Below are 24,387 nucleotides of genomic sequence, written 5' to 3'. Positions count from 1 at the left end.
TGCGTCTCTCATTTAGAGTCCCAATGGGATGCCTTCCCCTCTGTCCCAGTTTCCTGGTAAGTGAAGGCTTTTGTGGGACATGCCCCTTGGGCTAGTATGCAGATATAAGTGAGTATATACCATTTGATTCTTTCTGCTTCTGGGTTAACTCACTCATTATGATCATTTCTAGCTCAATCCATTTATCCACAAATTTCGGGAATTCCTTGTTTTTAATAGCTGAGTAGTATTCCATAGTGTATATGTACCACAGTTTCTTTATCCACTCTTCTACTGAGGGACACTTAGGCTGTTTCCATGTTCTGGCTATTACGAATAAGGCTGCTATGAACATGGTTGAGCAAATTTGTACCTATTTTATAACTCTAAAATTATATCAAAGCTAGGAAAGGTATATTATTAAGCAATTAATCTTCCCAAAATATTTTGAGAAGATCTTACCTATTTAAAAAAAAATTTTTTTTTTTTAGAACAACTCAGCAAAATAAAATTCCGGTTGATTGTTGGACATTGTTTCACACATACATCAAACAGGCCAAAATAATAATAATAATAATAATAATAATAATAATAATAATAATAATAATAATAATAATAATAAACAGCAACTTCATAGAAAAAAAAAGGGGAAAGAAATCTTTTATCTTTGGCCTTTTTAACCATCCCATACAAACCAATTACTTATAGTACAGCCAAGTACATACACAAAACAGTTACTGGAATGCTCGGATAAGATTGTTTTTTTGTTGTTGTTGTTTTGCTTTTTTTTTTTTTTTTAACAAGTTTTTTTTTTTTTTTTTTTTTTTTTTTTTTTTTTTTTCTCCTTTGAGATTATAATGAACATGGTCACACCACAAGTAAAGTCAGAAGTTGGACAGAGAACGCTCTGAAGGCTGGTTTGGTCACTCGTTATCATTAAATATGGCTGACCCCTAATATGTACAAAAATATAAAATGTAAATAAAAAAGTACAAACAGATTTTCCTTTTAAAGTATTTTGAAGGAAAAAAGCAGGGCCTGGGAAGTTTTGGTTCTTTTTTTTTTTTTCCCCCTCTGCCGCAAATTCATGTTGTGATTTTGGTGGGGTGGTGGAGAGCGCATGTCATCTGTGGGGGCGCTGCCCGCTGTGTGGTGGGCGGGGCCTGCTTCTCTGCTCCAAGGTGACCACGTTTAAATTCTGAGAAGGGAAGTGGAGGGTGAATAGGTCACGGTGGCCTTAAGTTTAGCTTTTCCTTTTTGCTGTCTAGTCATCCTCCTCAGTCTTCTGCTTCTTGGTGTCAACATCATCATCCTCATTATCTTCAGCTACCAGCTTGCCCGTAGGAGCCTCAGCTTCCTCATCTTCATCTCCATCCTCTTCCTCACCGTCAACTTCTTCCTCCTCCTCCTCTCCCTTCCCACCTTCTTCCTCTTCTTCATCTACTTCATTATCAGCCTCCTGCTCCCCATTTTCGTCATTAGCATTCCCATTGGCAGGTGCCTCTCTTCCATTTTCTGCCTCCTCCACAACTTCCTTCTTCTCCTTCAAGTCCTTGATGGTGATCTCAGAGCTGGTGTCCACTGCCGCGTCTGACAAGGTGGGGCACGCCGGTTGTCCGAGATGCAGCGAAAGAGAAAAAGAAATCGAGTTCGAGGACTCTGGCGAGAAAGCTGCCAGCTGCCGGAGCCCATGGTGGAGGAGGAGAAGGAGGAGGCAGGAGAAGAAGGGGGCTGCAGGGAGCGCAGAGCAGGACCCGGGAACAATGCAAAGATGGCTTTTCAAGCAGCCAATCCTTTTTAAAAATTTTAATATGTTAATGGACTAGCCAATGTGCAACAAAAGGCGTGTATCTGATAAAGTAAAAATTAAATTGCAACAATAGATTCTATGCTGGAAAATGAAGGCAGTCATCCATTAGAAAGCAGCATGCACTAGGTCCTCCCTTCAGTCCATGCCCCCTTCTCTCTAGGTGGGTGTAGATAAGATCAGGGTTTAAACACCATTACCCATGGGGTTTCTATCTTATCAGCGTGACATGCTAACTGGATACAGCTAAAGAACACTGCCTTGTCTGTAACTTAGCATCATTTCAGATACAGATAGCACCCTGTACAGCAGCTGTTATGATAGATGTGTACTGGGCTGGATTTTTTTTTTTTTTTAAATATATCAATTACTTTTTCTGGAGCCTTTGAGTCTTCCTCTGAAAGAGGTAGTTAGAATCCAGAAAATTCCCATTTTGCAAAGTAAAGCATTCTTTGGGTTCTAGAAGCATTAATTGCACTGGTTTACCCAGGTTAGGAACAATGCAGTGGCCCTCAAAAGGGAACAAGTAACAGTTCTCCCTGCTGTGTTTTCTGGTGGTATTTACTCACCCTGTCCAATAGAATGGATATTTTGCCAAGTAAATTAATTACTAAAAGTCAATGATCTTGATCTATTAATATTTTTCTGATAATTAGTTTTCAGTGGTATTCTATATGCCAGGTATTGTCCTAGCTGTTGCCTGGCAAACAGAGCAGCAGGAAACAACCTTGCTCCTGTCTATAGCAAGTAGAAAGATAAAGAATAACCCTTTAAATTATCCTTTGACTTCCATATTCATGCCACGGCACACATGCACAGGTAAACTCACACTAGTGAACATTTGCATATAAAAATATAAACATATACCATACTTTATATATAATGAAAAGAAATAAAAGTAGCCATGCCTGTGTGCTGCTAGCATTTCTCATTCTCAGACTATCCTGATATTTCTTAATACCTACTCTACCTCTTCTTCTTCTCTTCTCATCAATATCATGATGAAAGAATAGTGTTCAGTAGAACACATGGCTTTCATAACCTTTTGTGCTCGCCTATAAATTTTGTCTTTATAAACTAATAAAAATGAGTGAAAGTGGGTTCATGGGGAAGAGGAAGAAGGATGAAAAAAAATCTGAAAGGTATCATAATAAATTTGTCATCAGATCACTTCCTCTCTTCTATTGATTACCTCAATAAGAGGATGGATATTGATTTGGATATGAATCCGTGCACAAAAAAAAAAAAAAAAAAAAAATGTACCTATGGGACAGAGAGGAGAGAAACTGAGACAAGCATCTCCAGTGTGAGGCAAGAGTTCCTAGTTGCTATCATGATAGCATGCTGTCATGCATAAATGTGTCCTTTAGGGCTTACATGGATCTCCCTACTACTGTCTTCCAAGTTTCTAGGCAGATAGTCTTAGTGAGCCCCTTAATAGAGCTGAATCTCTTTCATAGTCCAAAGTTCCAGTGTCTTCCATATTCCTCAAAAAGCCAGCATGGTCCGGCCTTTCTTAACAATAGCTCATTTTCATATTACTTCCATATAGATACTTTGTATCTCCAAGTCACCCCACCCAAGTGACATGTGTCCCCCCCAATAAGGCCATACTTCCTAATCTTTCCCACACTCTTCAACCAAGCAGAAACCAAGTTTTCAAACATTTGAATCAATGGAAGCCATTTTCAATCAAACCACCACAACTATTAATTTATCTTAATTTTTTTATTTTTTCAATACTACTTGGCAAGTTCATATGTGAAAAACTATTTAATAAGATGCCAAAAGGTGCTTACAAATTTGTAAATTTAAAAGGCAATAGGAAACATACACTGTGCCTGGTAATATATTCAACAACGAGTCTTGAATAAGACTGAGAATTTTGGAAGATGCTTGTATTCTCAGTAAACAAACATTGCTGATATTTTAAATAATAATGAAATATTATCCCCAAGGAGGGTAAAACAAATGCATTTTGTATTTCAAATACATATATTCAAGAAAATTGTTTATGTTAGTTATATTTTTATGTCAAGGAGCAATGTCAAAGATGCAAAAAAAACTCTCTGAGTGATCTTGTGGAGGCCAAGATTTCTACCCAGATTCTCCAGTCACCTGAAATTCTCTATAATGTTGGAGAATCATCTTCAGCCTTCTGGTCCAATATATCTGATAGACATATTTGTGAGGCAGGAACTATTGAGGCCTTGCTTACCCTGTCTTCAGCCTTCTGGGCCAATATAGCTGACAGACATATTTGTGAGGCAGGAACTATTGAGGCCTTGCTTACCCTGTCTTGGCAGAGTTTGGCCATCAACTCTGCCTGCATCCAAGCTTGCCCATTTTTAGGCAGAATTCTGTCTGTGGTAGAAAGGAGGACGTTTTGCCCAGTGGCTTGTTTGTCACATTTGAAGCCATCTCCATGAGGAGATTCTTCGATCCTCATCATCCTCTTTGAAGTAGGCTGGGTGTTGTCAGGAGTTAACCTCATTGTCAATGAGTTTTTAAAATAATAAAAACATCTTTACGTGCTGTGTTCTGTTTGTCACGGAGGTTTTTAAGGACATTATCTAGCTATTCCACCTCATCTCTCTATAGAATCCTGTCTGTCTGTTACACCTAGGATGTATTTTCTTGTGGTAAAAATAAACTAGTAATTGATATGACCATGATTTGATCAACTAATAATTAACTTGTATAACTTACTTATCCTAAACAGCTAGTTTTACAATTAAGCTTAGTTGTTTAGAGGTTAGGATGTTTTTAGGTCTAGATAGGTCTTTTAAGTTGATAATGATGAGATATGATAGATGTCGATTTACATTCATAATTTTAGAAACACCAAAATAGAAAAGGTATTTCTTCAAGGCTGCCAAATCCAAAACACTAAGAATATAATATTTATATAATCCCTGATTGTTTCATGGTTCTTTTTGCTGTAGGTAGTTTATTGTATGTGTAATAATATAAATGTATGCATAAAAATTAAAAACAATATTTAATAATTAAAAACAGAGGTTCCTATTTGGCACATAGTAAAACCTTTCTTAAGAAACACATAGTAAGCTGTGTGTGGTGGCCCACAGCTTTAGTCCCAGCACACAGGGAAGCAGAGGCAGGTGGATCATTTTGAGTTAAAGGCCAGCCAAGAAAAAAAAAAAAAAAAAAAAAGAAAGAAAGAAAAAAATAAAAAAAAAAAAAAAAAAAAAAAAAGCAAAAAAAGAAAACCAAAGAGAAAAAAGAGGCAGTAATTAATTTTTGAATTATAGTCATTATTAGCACTCTACTTCTTCTATGTTGGAAATAGGTAAAGAAAGGCTTAACATAAAGTAAACATTTTAGTTAAAGAGTTTATTGTTGAAAACACATTAATGTTGTTTTAGTTGGCCTGAGATAATGTAATTTAAAGGCATTATAAAGTTTGATAAAATACTAATATTTATACATATTTCTGAACATTTCATATAAATTATAATACTTAAAGCTATTCTTAATAAATAATGACCTAGAGAGAGAAATATGTTTCAATATGCTGTCTCTTAATTTCAGTCTAAAGATCTTTGAATGAAATATGAATTATGTTAAGAAAAAGCACTAGGTCCTTTGGGAAAACTATTCAGTTAGCTGTGTTATCCATAAGAAGAGAAAATTGAGTTTTCATGACCATATACTTCAAAATATTATCTCCCAACATTGATCATTAGATGTAAGGACACCCATGTCCACAAAGCAGAAAGATCACTAAATCAGGCGAATTCACATAATGTTTAAAATTACTGCATTCCTGAAAAGCAACCTATACTTTGATTATGCATATCTTAAAAGTAGGATTACAACATACATTTTTATTGACTTATGACTGAATCAATTTAAAATGGGGATATAAGAGTTGATTTCCTCACAGTAATATTAAATAAAATTTGTATGTTCATATTTTTCTTTTACTCTGTTTCTCTGTCTCTTAGAAAACCCGTTTTGAATTTTCTAGTCCCCATTTCTGCCTTTTGTCTGGATCCTGGCCCTATGTTTGCCTTTTAGTAAGTTACCTCAGGAAAACATCAAACCTACTAATATAAAGAGAGATATATCTTGTGCTCAAATGTAAACAGTGAAACTGAATAGGCCCTCCAAGAGCTTCACCTACAGGGCAGCACAGAGCAGCTCTCCAGCTGTTAGCTGTTGTCAGCGCTGCCCTCCTGTGTGCATCTTTTCTGAAAATTGCTTCTGTAGGAAGAATTAAGGGGTAGGTAACTTAATGCTAGGCACGAGTTACATTCTTCAGGGAATAAAATGCCACAATATGTGTGCACTTTCTCTTTTTAACTTCTGTTGAATATCAACAAATCTTAATTTGTTATGGACTTAGCAGATAATTTTATTTGTGTCATTCACTTGCAATTAGAATTTTGTGACCCAGAAATATGTTAAGCAATATGTTTTGTTATATTTTGGTCACTACAGAACTAGAAAATATAAAAGAAAGAGACAAGGCCCTAAGAAATATTTACCAAAAAAATGCTCATAGAACAAAACAAAACAAAAAACTATTTTAAAAAAGATCTATGTTAATTCAGGCTTAAGTTGCTATTATCATATTTACTGAATAGAATCTTTTAAAAATTCCTTATAGAATTGTGGTAGAATTATTACATATAGTTAGTGGAAGGGTGCTACTTTGTGTCAGGTTTAGAATAGCTTCAGTATTGGTTTAATTCTCCAATATGTACTTTAAAAGGACATGTGTAACATTAAATATGGAATGAGATAAAATGATTAAAAAGCGAAGTTTGTGTCTACTTTAAAATTTAGAATTAAAGTGGGATAAATGGCTCAAATATCTTCTATGTTCTTACAAGGGACCTCTGCTTAGAATTTGATATATATCTACAGATAGGAAAAAAGATACACTGATTACTCAACTTCATATCATCAGAAAGAAAATAGCAAGAGACGAAGGGCATCGAAATCCAGTATGTAATTGAATATAAAATTGCTCTCAATTATTTTCAGAAAGCATATGAAGTATAAAGAAGAAATGTAGGTATTTGCCCAGTATGATTAAGTTATATGCTACTGTTATGTTGAATACTTTTCTAATTGGATATAATTAATAAATTAAAATTATTTATAGATATTGAGTAATAATCTTTTCTTTATGTGTTATAGATAGAAGTATGCTTAAAAAATGAGATGATCAGGGGACAGTTGGTAGAACCTGGCCCTTATCACTGTCCCCATTCTTTCCTACTATGCTAACTCCCAAAATGTTGCCCCGTATAAAACCAGGGTTGTACCTTTGTCCTGCTATTCTTTCTTCTCTCACAGATAGCCTTGGCCATGTCCAGTCTTTTTCTTCTTTCAGCTCTTGCCTCTTCAGATACCTGTATCTGTTTCTTCTTCTTCTTCTTCTTCTTCTTCTTCTTCTCTTCTTCTTCTTCTTCTTCTTCTTCTTCTTCTTCTTCTTCTTCTTCTCTCTCTTCACTTCTTCTTCTTCTTCTTTTCTCTCTCTCTCTCTCTCTCTCTCTCTCTCTCTCTGTCTCTCTCATGTACAATAAAAGGCCTCCCCAACTAGTGAACAAACATTTAGTGTTTTCTTTACTCCCACCTCAAGCATATCTGGTGCTAAGAGCCTGGGAAGGGCACAAATGGGCCCATTTTCCAAGGAGTTCAGCCTCTCCTGACCTAACCATGCTGATGATTTGAACCTCTTAAAGTATAGATTAGTTGTTCCTGATAGCTCCTGTCACCCATTTTAGAACCCAAATTTTGAGTAAGCCTCTATGCCTGCTCCTTCCCCTTTGATCAAAATGTCAGAAATCATGTAATCCAGGTTGAGTTAAACCAAGACTCTCATCTCTGGATATCTCACTTCCTGAGACCTGAAGCTGCTGATATTACAATAAGTCAATTAGACCATTGATAGTTGGGACTCTGTAATATACTATTTCATGTAAATGAATGCATTGCATTATGTTAATTTTTAAGAGTCAAGCAGCAATTGGAGGTATTAGCATATAATCTTTAAAAGATTATCAAATATAATAGCAGTGGGATACAGGCTTCTTAGATCCAGACACTTTGGTGAGTTGTTACGATAAGATGTAGGACATAGGAGATGCCCAAAATAACATACAACATGAATTAAGGCATGAGTAAATTAGTTGCCCTTAACATGAAGAAATGAGACTTCAAACAATAGATAAATCTGTCAAATTAAAAAAAAATTTGTTTTCTAGAATAGAAATTAAATCTGAAGTGTGAGCAACATATATGATTTGAACAAAACAAACATAAAAAAAAATCCCAAGAGAAAGTGTCTCTGTTGTAGGATGAAACATCCTTTTGGTAATGTCCAACAGTACTATAGCTGGATCTTGAGGTATATTGTAATTCTAGGATTTGATTTCTGGTCTTGTCTTTGTTGAGTAGGTGGATTGTTCCTTGGTTTCTATTTCTCTATCTGGTTCTTTAGAAGAGTATAGTGGCTGTGTTTTTTTGGTAGAAAATTCTGGGATCCTAATAGGTGTGACACTGGGGACTCCTAGTAATTGTGTTTTTAGGTATTGAGAGCTGACTTCTAGGAATGGGGATGAGGTGGAGGAGGTATTGTGGGTGCAAACAGGAGGGAGGAATGATGGAGGTTCCACCAGGATCTGCTTAGCGCCCTGGAAATGGGGACAGAGTGAAGAAACACTGTAGCAGGTGGTCTTGTACAAAACTCCAAAGGAAACTATGAGACTGGATGCGGAGAAATGGAGGGAAAGGTGAAGATATGTAGTAACACTACCTGCTTGCTGGCCAGAGTGGCCAGCGGTTCCCAGGGAGTACCTAATGGAGGAGGGGCTGGGATACTGCAGTGGTGGTGGGAAGGAAGTTCGGAGGGGATGATTGTTGTGCTCCTCTGAAGATTGGGAGAAGGAGGGGTGTTCTGCTGAAGTGCTAGAGATGAGACTTGGGTCTGGGTTTGAAGAAAAGAAGAGCTACGTGAGGATCTGCAGTTAACCTACTTGTTTCCCTGGCTCCAGTAACCTGAGTCTAACTAACTTTTCTAATTGAATATTTATTTACTTTACAAATTGCAGCTTCTCCTCCCTCCTCTCGTCCCCTCTTCTACCCTCCCCACCCTCACCCACCCCATTTTTCCTCTTCAGAAAAGTGGACACCTCCCATAGATATCAACCAGCCTTTGCATATAAAGTTGCAAGAATATCAGGCACATCTTCTACTGAAGCTAAACAAGGTGGTCCAGTTAGGGGAAAGAGACCTAAAAGCAGACAATGCAGTCAGAGACAGCCTTGCGCCCCCTATGGGCCCAGGTTAGTTGATTCTGTAGGTTTTCTTGTGGTGTCCTTTGAAAAATATGAACAGGTATGTTGTGTTATGTAGTGTTTCTTTCAATGATCTATTTTGTTCTCTATCTATCTAATCCATCTATCATCTATTTATGTATCTATCATCTATGCATCTATCAAATCAATCTATATCTATCAGGTATCTATCTATCATCTATCTATCAATCATCTAAACTATCTATCAATCTATCAATCTATCTGTCTATCTATCTATCTATCTATCTATCTATCTATCTATCTATCATTTAGCTATAGGCATGGTTTCAATACGCACCCTTCACTGGTCTGGAGCTCACTAAGTAGAACAGAACTGCCTGTTCTACATCCAAATGCTGGGATTAACAATATGCACCACATCCCCACTTTGTCTGGCTTTTCAGTTTCTTTTAATTCTTTTAATTTTTATGATATTTGGCTATATTCTTTTTGGAATGGATTTTTTTGTATAGACATTATTTTGGGTATGATCTCTACCTAGGGTGTGATCTCTACCCTAACACAGTGCTTTAGCCTAGCGTTTCTAGGTCTTTGAAACACATGTGTACCATATTTGCCATGGTCATCTTCTCCATGGGTCCATCAGTGAAATTTCTCTAATAGCTGAGGAGACACTAATATCACTAACCAGGTTTCAGTCTCTGTCAAAATGACTGCTATACATCATACAGTTCTGTGTTTCCCACAACAGGTACGATATCATCAGGTATCCACCAGAGTTTATAGAAACTAAGATTGAATTATCTTCTCATATTTAATTTTTATAATATCAATATTTATTGACTCTTGGATAACACTTATTTTTCATAAGCTGTATGAAAGCAGTGAATCCTGACTTTTAACTGAACCAGAGATCATACTACCCAACATGGAATTGTCTTCTAAGAGAAGTTTTTCATTACATGAATGTTGTATTATTTTACTGAAGGTTTGTATTTCTTCTTTTGCCATATTTAAAAATACACTGTAGACAGTGGGAAGATATGGCAGTTTGTTACTGTTTTGTCTACATATTCTCCAGTACTGTAAATGTTTTTTAATTCTTTTGAAATCATGGAATTATAAAAATAAATGTATAATTTATAATATTCTTATTTTGTGTTTGTCTAGATTCTAATTCCTTCTCTAGCACATTTCTTTCTTTCTCTCTTTCCTTTTTAGGCATCTGGAAACATTTTTTATTAATTAATTCATATTACATCTCAATTGTTATCCCATCCCTTGTATCCTCCCATTCCTCCCTCCCTCCTGCATACCCTCTACTCCCCTCCCCTATGACTGCTACTAGAGGGACCTCTTCCCCTTGTATATGTTCATAGGATATCAAGTCTCTTCTTGGTAGCTTGATATTCTTCCTCTGAGTGCCACCAGGCCTCCCCATCAATGGGACGTGGTCAAATATGGTGCACCCGAGTTTGTATGAAAGTCAGTCAGTCCCCAGTCTTCACTCTCCACTCAACTGTGGAGACTGTCCTGTCCATTGGTTAGATCTGGTTAGGGGTTTACCGCACGTATTGTTGTCTAGCCTGTTTCTTATTTCCTCTGTATTTTAAGCAATAGAAGTGTCCCATAAATTCTACAAATTAATATTCATGTATTTAAGACATAGGACATACCTGTATTTTGTATTTAATTATGATGCTAAATATGTATCTCTAGAAGGGCATAAATTCATAATCATCTCCATGAGACCCCAAAAGTAAAGACGGACAGCATTCATTATAGCAATACATGTGATACATAGATAAGCAAGTAACAGCATTAGAGGTTATCTCCTCAGATGTGTGATGAGTAGCCAAAGACTAATAAAGGGGAAGCTTGGTGGATTTTGCTATTGACTACATCGTTTGTAAACTTTATAGCTGGAGCAGGGGCATCTGATTCTCAGTTTCTACATCAGCTGATAGTACAAATAACACTAAATTAATTGATTTCTGGCATTAAGAAGTGACAGAATACAAGTGAAATATTCAATCAGTATTTCTTTTTTTTTTTTTTTGAGTTTTAATTTCATTTATTGTGTTGTTGATCTTTTTTATTAATTTATTCATATTACATCTCGATTGTTAGCCCTTCCCGTTTCCTCCCATTCTTCCCTCCCTCCCACTTCTCCCCTCCTCTATGTCTGTGATTGAGGGAGACCTCCTCCCCCTATACATGCTCTTAGAATATCAAGTCTCTTCTTGGTAACTTGCTATCCTTCCTCTGAGTGCCAGGAAACATCACATTTCTTTTTTCCCCACTGTTTTTGAACTGTTCATGGAATTGTGCAGGAGATGTGAGGGTCTTAGAGGAAGTTCCATAAATGATGTGAAACTGGCTCACAAGTGGCAACATCAAAGTGTCCTGTGTACAGATGTTGAAATGAACTTAATTCTTCTGAAACCTGACTGTTGGATAAGTCACAAAATTTTCTTGAATAGAAAAAATAAAATAAAATCTTCAAAATATGAAAAATAGTTATTGCTAGCTTTTATTGTAGTGTCACATGTTGTAACAATGTAAGAGTTATAACTAGCCATGGTGGGCAATTTGAACCATTATGCTTAATTAGTTTGAAAAGATATTGTCCATTTTATCATTTATCTCTGAATAACACTAGAACAGAGATTTTTGACTGGGATGTACTTGTCTGTATTTTTCCATTCTTAAAATTTTCCACAAGATAACAGAAATGGTCATTGTTCCTTCTCTTATGACATGTAATACTTTAGTAATGAGTGTCATCAAATTCTAATAAAACTGAACTTCAATACCATATGCAGGATAAAATTAAACTGTTGATGAGGATAGAAAGCTCGCCAGTATGTGTTGTAGCTTGTATTAGTGTAATAGAAGGCCTGTCATGGTGAAATGTTTGTTAATGAGGAAATAGCATTTTTAATGCCTTCTGTTCCTAATTTATGAACATCAACAAAAACAGTGGAGGTAACAAAAAACAGAAGGCTCACTCACTCTGCTTAATAGTTATAATAGCATTAACATATAGAAATTTGGAAATCACTTACTATAAACACAGCAGTAGTTTTTACTTTGAAGTAAATAAGTAATTGAGGGACATTTTCTAAAAAAAATAATAATAATAATAAACCAATCCATACTCTGTGTGTGGTCAGTGGAAACCAAGGAATGAGCCAGCTGGATGCATCTGAAGATTCTCCTGCAAGGCTAGAGGCTGTAGGTGACAAGATGTGGTCAAAACAAAGAACACCATTGTTCCCAGTAATCTGCGGGAATGATCTCTTCTCAGATGATCGGCTATTAATAGAGACACATTTAGAATTCCACATTTCCTAACATTGTGTGTATTGCAAATTGACTGCAAGTGTGTGTGTGTGTGTGTGTGTGTGTGTGTGTGTGTTCGTGTGTGTGTGTGTCTGTGTGTGTTAATGAATAAATTAATGAAAAGGAGAGCACTTAAGGAGTGTACACAGGCTTTGGAGGGAGAAAAGGGAGAAATGATGTGATTATATTATATTGTCAATAAAATGAATAATAAAACTATCCTTTCATATATAAAGGCATAGCAATGTTTATCACTTGCATTGAGAAGTGTGTCTGAAATTTCTACTGTCAAACGTGCTTGGAAAGTTACTCAGTTCCAAGCTCTGGCACTATTGTACAATCTTAAAGCCAGAACTTGGGGAATGAGAAATGATTTTTATTATTTGGAAAACATCAGCATACCCAACAGCTTTCCATAGCAAAGGTAGGTTGTTATACAATTTCAAAAACATGTCTCCTGGGCCTGTGGGATGGATCAGAAGGTGAACATGCATACCCCCAAATTGGATGGCCTGATTTTCATCCCCAGGATTCAAATGCCAGAGGTAGAGAACCCTTTGAACTACACGTGAGCCAAGCATGTGTATATCACACTCACACATTACCAATACATATGTACAATAAATAAGCTAAAGTAAAGGGATGAGATCATAAAATGTAAAATGAATTCCTTGTTTGTGGCTCTCTGTAATTTTCTTTTATCCCTCTTATGGCTAGTTGCCAGCTGGTGTTTCCATTGTAGTAAATCTTTCTCTCTTCTTGGTTCTCTTTACCTCCCTCCCCTCCATATGAGTCTCCTTCATTCAGTACTGTTTCTTGTAGCTTTCAATATTTGTTTAGTGATGTAGGAAGCTCATTGTCTGTTCTTGTCTGTTTCATAAACCAACAGCCTGTAGGCATTCTGTTATTTATATCCCTATTAATATTTTAAGTTCTTTTAAAGATAAAATTTAGAGTCACTACATAGGAAACACAAATTTGTCTTAGTTTGCAATTCACCTAAAGACTAAAGTTGGAAATGACTCATGTGTACTCCATTGAACTGGTGAATAGACAAATAAAAGTCAGGTAAAAAAGGTTTAAATAAAAGAAGATAGTACTGATACACACTGGATTGTATATCATTTCTTTGAGAATGAAATATCATGAAAAGAAATAATAGATTTATGGGCAATTTAAGAATCACAAGTGAAATTTCTTTTTAAAAAGTTCATTGTCCAAACTCATTGCAAAGTACCTTTGCATTTGCATTCTTGACCTTTGAACTTCTCACTCGCTTTAAGCACTTACCAAATTCTGACTACATTTTAGAATGTTATGAAGCGTCTAATTACTGATTTTATAAATTACTCAAACATTCAGTGTAAAACAGTTTACTGTATTTTCTTCTAGTCTGTTCCTTGGATAATATTTCAGAGGTGTTTTCATAATTCTACTTTGAAACCTGTAGTGGGAATTTGGGTTTCTTTAAAAACCCAATCATATTATGTGACTGTTTTTGTTTTAATTCCACATGTGGCATATGGGCTTTCTTCAGATTATCCACAGAAGCTAACTATAATGATCTTCTGCTCTAGAAGGAACATGGTTTGTGCCAGCTACAGATAATTAAAATTCTGGGAACTCTTGAGAGAGAGTAAACAGAAGAGGCCTAAAGGCCTATAACAGGTCCCCCACCCCCGACCTGTCTTCTTGTTCCTTCCTGCTGTTGCATTTGTTACTGCTGTTTTGCTGGTGTTCTGGACTGCTGGATAGGACTTGCCCCAAGGAATGCAGACCCTAATCAGCAGGAAGTAGTGTAAAGAAACCTATGCCCCCTTTCCCCTCTAACCCTCTGTCTAACCTACATGGTGTTGGAAGAGATTCGGGTGGAGAAGGGTAGAAGATATAAGAACCCAAATAAAGTAACATAAAAAATATACACCAACAGAAACCTTTTTTTAGTTTTCTAGTGTTCCTTATTAAAGAGTGACAGCATTAGAAAGGTGGAGAATCACGCCTCTACAGCTGTGACCCATCTGTTTTTCCTTCTTTTGTTGCAGATATTTTAACTTGGTTGTTTCTATTTTTATGTTTGCTATTTTTAATTTTTGTCAAAATGTGTTTTATTTCTTACCTTATGTTTAGTGGTTGGTCTTTAATCTGTTTTCATTAGTTACCTTTAAATCCCGTCTTAAAACATTAATTTGAGACTTTTTTGGTTCTAAAATGAACATTTCAAAAATATTTTATGTATACATTTATATTATTCCACATATAGACATTATATGAATGTTACATCCTTTTTAAAATTTAAATATTTTATTATGTATCTTTTTTAACATATACATATAAATTTATATTATTAGATATGAGTAAAATAACCTATACAGGAATTATATAAATGTTACATTCATAGTGATTGAATATTTGTATTTGGCAAACTTGATGAAAACATCTTTCCTATCTTATTGGGTCTAAACTTCTGAATGGAGATTAATATCTATCTATCTCATCTCTATTAACTTAAAACATCTATCTTGATCTAAAAACATCTTAACCCCAAACCTACTAAGCTTAATTGAAATACTAAACTATCTGGTCTTCAAACCCATCTGATATTTGAGAAGGGATAAGACTTAAATACCTGAGTGAACCAAAAGTGCAGGTTAGCAGCTTCCAAAATGAAAAAAAAAAAATGACTGAGACAGTTTACTGCCTGAACAGTCATCCCACACTCTCTATAACATTGGAGCATCAAAAACCTCAGAGACGTACAGAATACAGCATTTAAAGATGTTTTCATTATTCTAAAGATTCTTGACAACAACACAAGTTAATTCCTGACAACACCCAGTTTGACTCAAAGAGGAAGATGAGCATCAAAGAACCTTCTTATGGAGTTGGCTTCAAATGTGGCAAACCAGCGACTGGGCAAAATGTCCTTGTTTCTGCCACAGACAGAATTCTGCCTAAAAATGGGCAAGTTTAGATGCAGGCAGAGTTGATGGCCAAACTCTGCTAAGACGGGGTAATCAAGTCCTCAATAGTTCCTGCCTTGAAAATATGTCTCAGATATTTTGGGCCAGAAGGCTGAAGATAAAATGAACATTTTTCACTCTAGCTTTTCAATGAGAATTAATCAAGTTAATTTCTACTGGTGTTGTCCTTCGTGTTTCCCCTTTTTTTTTTTTTTTTTTTTTTTTTTTGCTGTTTGGTTGTTGTTGTTTTTCACTTTATTGACTCATTTTGCTAACTCAATGACCATGAAAGAATATCTGATCTCAGATCAGAATAAATAGTTATTTTTTATTCCCATATATAGTATTTCTTGATAAACTGTCTGCTCTATACTTTGTTATGAGAAAGATGGTTGATGATATTCCTCAAATCTGTACATTGGTTTTCATTCTGTTTACTATTTCGGTAAATTGAGATGGGGCAGTTGGAATATCTAACCTCATCAATTCATCTATTCCTTTTATTATGTAGTTACACTGGTTGATTCATATATTATACATTTATCCTTTGTATGTCTTCATAATTCATTTACTTCTTATTATTGAAAACGTGTTTTGCTATTTCTGCTAACATCTGTTGTATTGCTCACGGATTTTGCTGACCTCATTGTACTCATGGGAACTTCCTTATCCTTTCTTTTTCATATTGCATTTCTTTTTTAAATATACTTTATTAATTTATTCATATTACATCTCAATTGCTATTCTATCCCTGGTATCCTCCCATTCCTCCCTCCCTCCCATTTTCCCCTATGACTGTGACTGAGAGGGACTTCCTTCCCCTGTATATGCTCATAGGGTATCAAGTCTCTTCTTGGTAGTACATCTTGCATTTCTTTACTTAGTCCTTTTAATTTCAATTTATCTCCTCTGAATTCAATTTACACTCCAAAACAGTACTTACAGATTCATTCCTTTCTAGAGTCAGCATATTGCCCTCACATCTAAAGTACATCTCCCTTTTCTACAGGATATGATTATAATCCTGTGAATTTTATCCACATTGAAACCTCTAGATTCGAAATTAGTCACTTCAAATTCAATGGGACTATTTTAATTATTAAATATATACCTAACATTTCTGTGTTTTTACATATCTGAGTCCTGGTTTGTTTTTTCTTTGTTCTTTCATTTTACCCTTCTGTAATTTCCATCAGTTCATTCTACAATAATATTTTAATTAATCAACTCATTTGATAGCGGTAACAATGCTGTGTAAAGTTTAGCTATTCTCTCAGAATCTTATGATTTATAATCTGTATCAATATTTACTATAGCCACAGCAAGTTAATGCAGATTTATTTTTTTCTGATATTATATAAAGTCATTATCTCTGACAGATTATCTCTATTTTCTATGATTCTTATATTCATATATATATGTTCACATAATGAATTTATCTATGTACATAAGCCTCACAATGAGTGATTATCATTATTACTTCAAATGCTCATGCATTTTTCAAACAGAAGACTTCAACAGAAAAAATATAAATATGTATACCATATCCAATCATTTGAAAATTTTCTGGTATTTTACAGTTCTCTATGGATCTGAAGCACTATCTATTCTATTTTCCTTTAGCATTTTTTTATGCTCCAATTCAGCACTAAAACCTAATAGTTTTTATTTTAACTATATTTTTCTGTTTTTATTCAGAAGCATAATTAAATATATTATCAATTAACAAGATTTTATCTGAAATGTTAGTCTCTTGAGATTTTTTTTCAATATCTACAACTGTAACATGTTTCACTATAAATAAGAATTTTGCTTTGCATTGTCTGTTGAGTCTCATGGATCTATAAATTAATAACAATTTCAACAAACACTATAAATTTACATTAACTACTCTTTGAAAAATTTTGTCCAGTTCATAATGGGCTTTTTATCTGACCATTATTTTGTGAACACTGTACAATTTGACATTTTTCTTTTTATCTTTGAAGCTCTTTTCATTTTCATACAATTTTTTTCTCTGCTCTTTGTATAAAATGGGTTTTATGTCTTCCAAATTGACTGGGTCTTTTTCCCATCTCTAATCTATTTTTAAAGTAGTGACAGTGGCTGTTTTTGGTAGTAATATATTTCAATAGGACAGCATTGCTTCCTTTTACACATTGTTTCATTTTTTCTGTTGAGAGATATAGCAAATATTCATCGAGTGAAAATTTAAATCTGGATAAATAAAAAGCAAAAGTGGGAAGGCTACACAGTCGAAGAAACACAGAGCACTACTGATAAACACTTTATCCCAACCAGGGCTATTTAGATGCACTGTCAAGTGCGTTGGGATGTCACAGCGGGTGCAACCGTGTGATTGTGGAGCAGTGCACGCTACAGTAAGGACTGTTCTGCTTACAGCTGATAGTCTGAGGTGCCAACAAATTCTTACCAATATTTATCTTTTTCGCATAAGGCTTTAATCTCTACTGAATGGCTGAAAACACATAAATAATCTTTTGAGGCTTGTTTAGTTACTAGGTTGTGACAAAGTAGTCTGTGAATGGAAAAATTATTTCTTTATAAGAGCCACTTATAAAAGTTTTCAAAATTGGGTGTTATTCATGACTAATACTGTGCATAATGAAGGCTTTTTTTTTATATGTATAAGCATTTTGCTGGCATGAAACATTTTTATCCCTTCTTTGTGATTAATAGAAAAAACAAAAGCCCACTCCAAGAAGGATAACTTGTAAATATTCTGAGCTCCTATATATTAAAAGTACCCCATGATGAGCCCTCACTTTACAGGTATGAAAATAATATCTCTAAGTGGTGCCCAGTGTGCACTTTCTATGGGTAATGGCAGCAATAGAAGGTGGATGGGGAGATGCCACATTCTCTAAATTAGTGAGTTGTTGGTGGCAGTTCGTAATTTCTTCCCCATATGCTAATTATTAGACTCTTACAGGTAACGATGAACATTTAGTGGTAAAACAAGGAAGGTTCAACAGAGTTTTGTTTTGTTTTGTTTACATACATAGCCTGTAATTACAGAATTTCTCATTGTCTATCGAGAGCTGCTTCATCTTTTGATTACATGAATTATAACATTTATATTGATGGAGCAAACAGACTCATGCACTGACTAAACTCAGTCCAATATAACTAGGCCAAATGAGTACTATATTCATCGTTTGTTATACTTCATATTTTCCATAGTACTTCCCATGGTCTCAAATTATATTCCAACTGTGGCATTATTTCCTGTCTACTTATCCAATTAGACTTCTATACTTTCTAAAGCAAGTCTTCTGTGTTCATCATCTCTAGATTTGTACATTGCATCTATGTTGTTTTGCCTACTAGGGAGAACTTTCTGTAATGATTATGCAGGAGAATTCTGACATTGAAGACTCAAATGGAAATTAAAGAGTCCTTTAGTCTTATAGAAGGCATTTTTCATATTTGCCTACATTTGTGGAGTCTAGAAAGTAGCTAACTATGTAATTACAACAGCATTGAGAAAGAGGAAACTGTTAAATACTGACCTTAAAGTGAACAACTTAAAGGTAAGAGAAGCCAAGTTACTTGTCACCAAGGCTGGAACTTGAGCTGAGGCAGCCTCTTGCTTCCTTTATAACCTTCCTTTTTTGCCATCAATATTCAATAGAAACACAGGTAGAGGCTTAAATATTTATATTGTTATATTACTAAAGATAAAATTCTTGATGTCACTTAGATTTGAGTGAAAACTGTTACATTTTAGAAATGACAGTAGTTTCCTAAAACATAATAAGAAAACTTTCCTATTTTTTCCCTAATTATTTCTGACTAATGCTTTCTGAGTCCCCAAGGATTTAGTTGAGGGGCCAGTCTAAAACAGTTTCTAATTGTACATGTCTTCTCTCCTTTTAAGGAATATGCATAGAATCCTTTGATGAGGCATGTATTACTATTTAATTTTTATTTATGGATGTGTGTTAGGATGATGTGTAATGACTGAAGAAAATTAGTCTACTTAAATAGTAGTTACGTTCCTATTAGTAGCTACAATGTGGTATGCCCACTCTAGGTATCAAACAGCTTCTACTTGCATGTCTATAGTTAAACGCCATGCTAAGGATGCATCTTTTCTTTTCTTTTTCTTTTTTTTTTTTTTTTTGAGTGCATTTTATTTATTATACTTTATTCACATTACATCCTATTGTTATCCCCTCTCCCTTATCTTCCCATTACCACCCTCCATCCCTCCCTCTTCTGCCTATTCCCCTGGACCTCTGATAGGGGGCACTCCTACCCCAACTGTCTGGTGAAAGCCTATTAGATCTCATCAGGATAGCTTGCATCCACCTCCTCTATGTGCTCACTACAATGATTTGCCAAGGGGCAGTGACCAAATTGTGGGTACCAGAATGCATGTCAGAGGTTCAGCAGCAGTCCCCCTCCTTCCCCCCCACCCCTGAAATGGAGAATCAGCAATCCATTCATTACACCCGAACAGGGGGTCTTGGTTCTCTGCATGCATTGTCATTGGTTGGTGAGTCAGTTTGTGCAGACACCCCCTGTGTCCAGATCCACAAGACTTGATAGTCTTCCTGTGGAGTTCCTACTCCAGCCTGGACCTTCCCTGGGCATATACCTGAAATCCACCATACAACAAGGATATCTGCTCAACTATGTTCACAGAAATTTTTATTTTCAACCTTGCAAGACTGCTTTCTTTTGGCTTCTTTATAATCACATTTTATATATAAAGGAAAAAGAAGGGTCAAAGAGAATGGAGGCGGGCTGTAGCCAAAAATGTAAAGGCATATCTAGAAACAAACATATAATTAATTATAAGTTATAAATTTTTAATTATATCAATATCCAATGTATGTTTTTATCCACAGGCAAAAGAGATTAGGTATGTATTTTTTTATTGTTTTGAAGATTTCCCATTACTGCCTAAATAAGATCAAGCTTCCATTAATAGGGAAATTCAGGAAGAACATTCTGGATACATAATAAATATTACCTAGCCAGATTTGTCTGAAGGGCTTATTTAGACTTCGTGCTAATGGACTCTGCTGAGGAGAAGATTTAAATCCTCAAGCAATAAGCATTCATTCATCTATTGTCCAGCAAACATGAATTCGGTACATGGAACAGGGGACATGCTGAGGAGAGTAAGATTGTGCTACCTTTGGTAAAAGAATGGATGGTCAGCAATGAGAAAGAGGCTATGAATGAGAGGGGCTAAGCTGCTGGTAGAGGGCATGGAGGACAGTCTACGATAGGGACTTTCTTGAGGAGCTGACACTCCCAACAACATAACTTTAAAGGTCAATAATGTCAAATTTATACTAGAAAATTAGAGAGCAATAGGTGATTTGAGGCCATTCATTCACTGCACAATCATGAGCAAATTGATTCTTGTTTCTAAGCCTTATCTCTGCTCATTTATAAAATGCTAATAAGTCAGCAATGCTGTTATGGGGCTAAATGCCTAGCAGAAATAAGGCTGCTGGACAATGTGTGACATATAATGGCAAATAATAGATATTTCATCAGTACAGTTCGGCTGAATTGTTGAACGCAGGTCAAAGATACTAGTCTCCTCATTTTGAGCATATACATTAAAACACAGAGATCTTATAGCCAGTGTATTGCAGGTATGGATATTTGATTTTAATCATCTGAACTAAACAAAGAAAGCGTGATGTCTTCTTCTGCTTTTAGTGTTTGAAAATTTAAATCACCTGGTAGCCTGCTTACTCTTCCTCTGAGTGTCACCAGGTCTCCACGCCAAGGGGAAATAGTCTAATAGGGGGCACCAAAGTTCATATGAAAGTCAGACCCTGCTCTCCACACAATTGTGGAGAATGTAGTGTCCATTGGCTAGATCTGGGTAGGGTTCTAGGTTGACTGAATGCATTGTCCTTGGTTGGTACAGTAGTTTGAGATGACCGACCTTGGTCCAGATCTGCCAGCCTTAATTGTCTGCTTGTAGGTTTCTAGGACCGTCTGGATCCTTCTATTTCCCCATTTCCCTATTTCCCTCTCTTATCTAGGCTACATCTCTGTTGGTATAGCATACAATTATAAGTGAGTATATGCCACTTTCTGGGTCTGGGTTAACTCACTCAGGATGATCATCTCTAGTTCCATCCATTTGCCTGAAATTTTCAGGAGTTCCTTTTTTTAAATAGCTGAGTAGTATTCCATAAGGTAAATGTACCACAGTTTCTTTATCCATTCTTCGACTGAGGGACATCTAGGTTGTTTGCACGTTCTGTCTATTACGAATAAGGCTGCTATGAACATGGTTGAGCATGTGTCCTTGTGTGGTGGAGCATCTTTTGTGACTATTCCCAGTAGTGGGATAGCTGGGTCTTGAGGTAGTCCTATTCCCAGTTTTCTGAGAAAGTGCCAGATTGATTTCCAAAATGGTTGTACAAATTTGCACTCTCACCATCAATAAGGAGTGTTCTCCTTTCTCCACATCCTCTCCAGCATATGCTGTCACTTGAGTTTTTGATAGGCTGTAATCTTATAGTGGGGGACAAGGTCCCCTTCTGTCACAGACCTAGTGGTAGGGAATAGAATGAAAGAGGGAGGGAGGTGGAATGGGAAGATACAACTGAGGGGATAACAAATAAGATGTAATCTGAATAAATTAGTTAAATAAAAAAGATTACAAATCACATGTATTGTGTGTGTGTGTGTGTGTGTATATATATATATATATCACTATAGGCTTAATAAATATGCCAAATCATGATTTAATAGTAAATCCACAGTACTTTACACATTAATTATTTGAAACTAATAAAAATAAGATATTTTTGTAATTTTGTGGCTTAGATATAATGAAAAGTATATTACTAAACAAAAAGAAAAGAGAAGAACATTTAGAACACCACCACATGGGTTATGCTGTCCTGTCTCTCTACCAAGGTGTATTCTCTGTACGCTCTATCCTTCTCCTTGTGTGAATAGACTATAATCTTCTGTGTGGCAAAGTAATTAGACATTGCATTGTCTGTGTGATAGACACCGTAGTTGACAGTAGGAACTATGTAACAAATTACACTGAGCGTTATGTTTTACTCACAATATGTGGTTCTTGAACTACTTCTATAATGTGTGATTCTTCCTATAGATTTATAGGCATCTACTGAGAGTTTTCACAAAGAATTAGAAGGCACATAAGCACAATAAGCAGAGAACAAAGCAAAGTTCCTTGAATCAAAGCTATCAAAAAATACCTGAACTAAGGACTGGGTAGAAGGACCAGTAAATAAAGTGACTGCTGCACAGCCATGAGGACCTGATTTAAGATTCCAAGAAGAACCCTCAAAAAACATGTGCATGCTGCTCCCTGCTTGCAAGGCACTGACTTCAGGAGACATCCACAGACACCTGCGATGCACTGGCCAGCCAACTTCACAAAACTAGAGAGCTCCATGCCAGTCCCAAACCCTGCCCACAGACCAAGAAGCATAGCTGCAAGGAATGACACCAAAGCCTTATCTCTTGTCTCCAAACATATGGGTGGACACCCGTACCCACACGTGTGTATATATACATGTACCTATACAGACATGAACATCTGTATAAATAAGTAAACAAAAATAAAAACAATGAAAGTGTAGAAAATAAACAAAGGGTAGAGTAAAAGGAAAAAAAAAAAAACCAGACAAATAAGACTTACAGTTACAACAGTCTTACCCCATTAGTAACTAGTGCAAATGTAGCACAAATATTGTGGGAGTAACCAACCACTTTTGTTGGATTTAAGGCCTACATCATGAGATGGAGCCCATGCCTGACACTACTAAAGTGGTCAATAATCTAAGAAATTACAGGTTACAGAATTTGGGGAAATCATGTAGAAGAATTTTAATCTAGCAACATGGCTGCTCTGGCAAGGGATCACATCCAAAGACCTTCTAGGTCTATGTGATCTGGCTGGGATACAGACATATCTGTAGTATACACCATTAATCCCAAACAATGAAGTATCCGGCAAGAATATAAATATGTCTTGGTACACACCTTTAATGCCAGACTATGAAAGTATGATTAGTTTATATAAGGAAGTGGCAATGTTTAAAAGTCATGTCTAATTAAGGAATTGATGAAGTGATGAATCAGAGAAAGATTTGACTGAATAAGTCAGAAATAGGCGATGCCCATCTCCGAAAGAGAAGCTACTTAAGAGCATCACAGAGAGATAAAAGGAGATAGTACTGGTACTGGGAGTAGCGGAAGAGGAAGAAGTGAAGTGTGCATAGTGTGTAGAGAAACTTTACCAAATTAGTTTTCCAGAGACAGGCTAGACACAGATGAAGATAGAATGAGCCAGAGAATGAGAAGGAGCCAAAAGATTAGAACATATTGCCAAAGTTAGTAAGACCAAGCAGAGCAATTCAGGCAGAATCTAAGGGAAGCTGGTTTGAATCAGTCAGCCTGGGGAGGAGTCTGGGCCAGAATGGCTGAGTTGAAACAGCCAGTGAGAGTTCAGGAAGAAGTAGAAGTGGTGATCGTATTCAGCATTAAGTCTTAGAGACTGAAACATTATAGGCCAGGGTTAGCAGAAGGAGGCTGGAAGCTGAAGCCTTCACGGTTCAGAAGATTAGATTTTATGGAGGTTAGAAGCTTCCATGCCAAGGCCCAGGGATAGCTTGAACAGAGAAAGAGAAAGAAACGATCGGGGCTCAGTCCAAGCCCTCTACTCATACAGCTTGGTACAGCTCTCATTTCAAGCCTCCTCTAAGGAAATAAAAGCAATCTGGCCCCCAACATTTACATAACCCTACTATTATTACTGTTAAAGGAAGATACCAATCCATTGATCCCTTATGCTGTATTGTTATCAGAGAGGCTTCTTGCAATAGATAGCAATAGCACAGAGACCCACAAGTGGACAATGTAGAAAGAGTGAGAGACTGTGGATTAATTATCACCGAGAGGTCTTTACCAAACTCATTCCCTCAAGGTTCAGAGATATATGTGGAAAATAAAGCAGAAAGAT

The 24,387-nt window shown here is 36.0% G+C and overlaps 1 protein-coding gene across 1 annotated transcript in view; it reads right to left on the bottom strand.

Annotated features, from left to right (window-relative positions):
• Nucleotides 1-1,136: 1,136 nt before the first annotated feature.
• LOC127189905 (histone H3.v1-like) overlaps nucleotides 1,137-24,387 on the bottom strand; it is a 30,602-nt gene continuing 7,351 nt past the window's right edge. Inside the window, exon 2 of the mRNA XM_051146963.1 lies at nucleotides 1,137-1,772. Coding sequence (XP_051002920.1) covers nucleotides 1,244-1,772 — 529 coding nt within the window. The 3' untranslated portion in view covers nucleotides 1,137-1,243. The remainder of the gene's footprint in view (nucleotides 1,773-24,387) is intronic.

This window comes from Acomys russatus, chromosome 5 (assembly GCF_903995435.1).
Source record: "Acomys russatus chromosome 5, mAcoRus1.1, whole genome shotgun sequence".
NCBI classification, from domain to species: Eukaryota; Metazoa; Chordata; class Mammalia; order Rodentia; family Muridae; genus Acomys; species Acomys russatus.
Note: the sequence above shows the minus strand (reverse complement) of the source record. Positions and strands in the feature narration are given on the sequence as shown.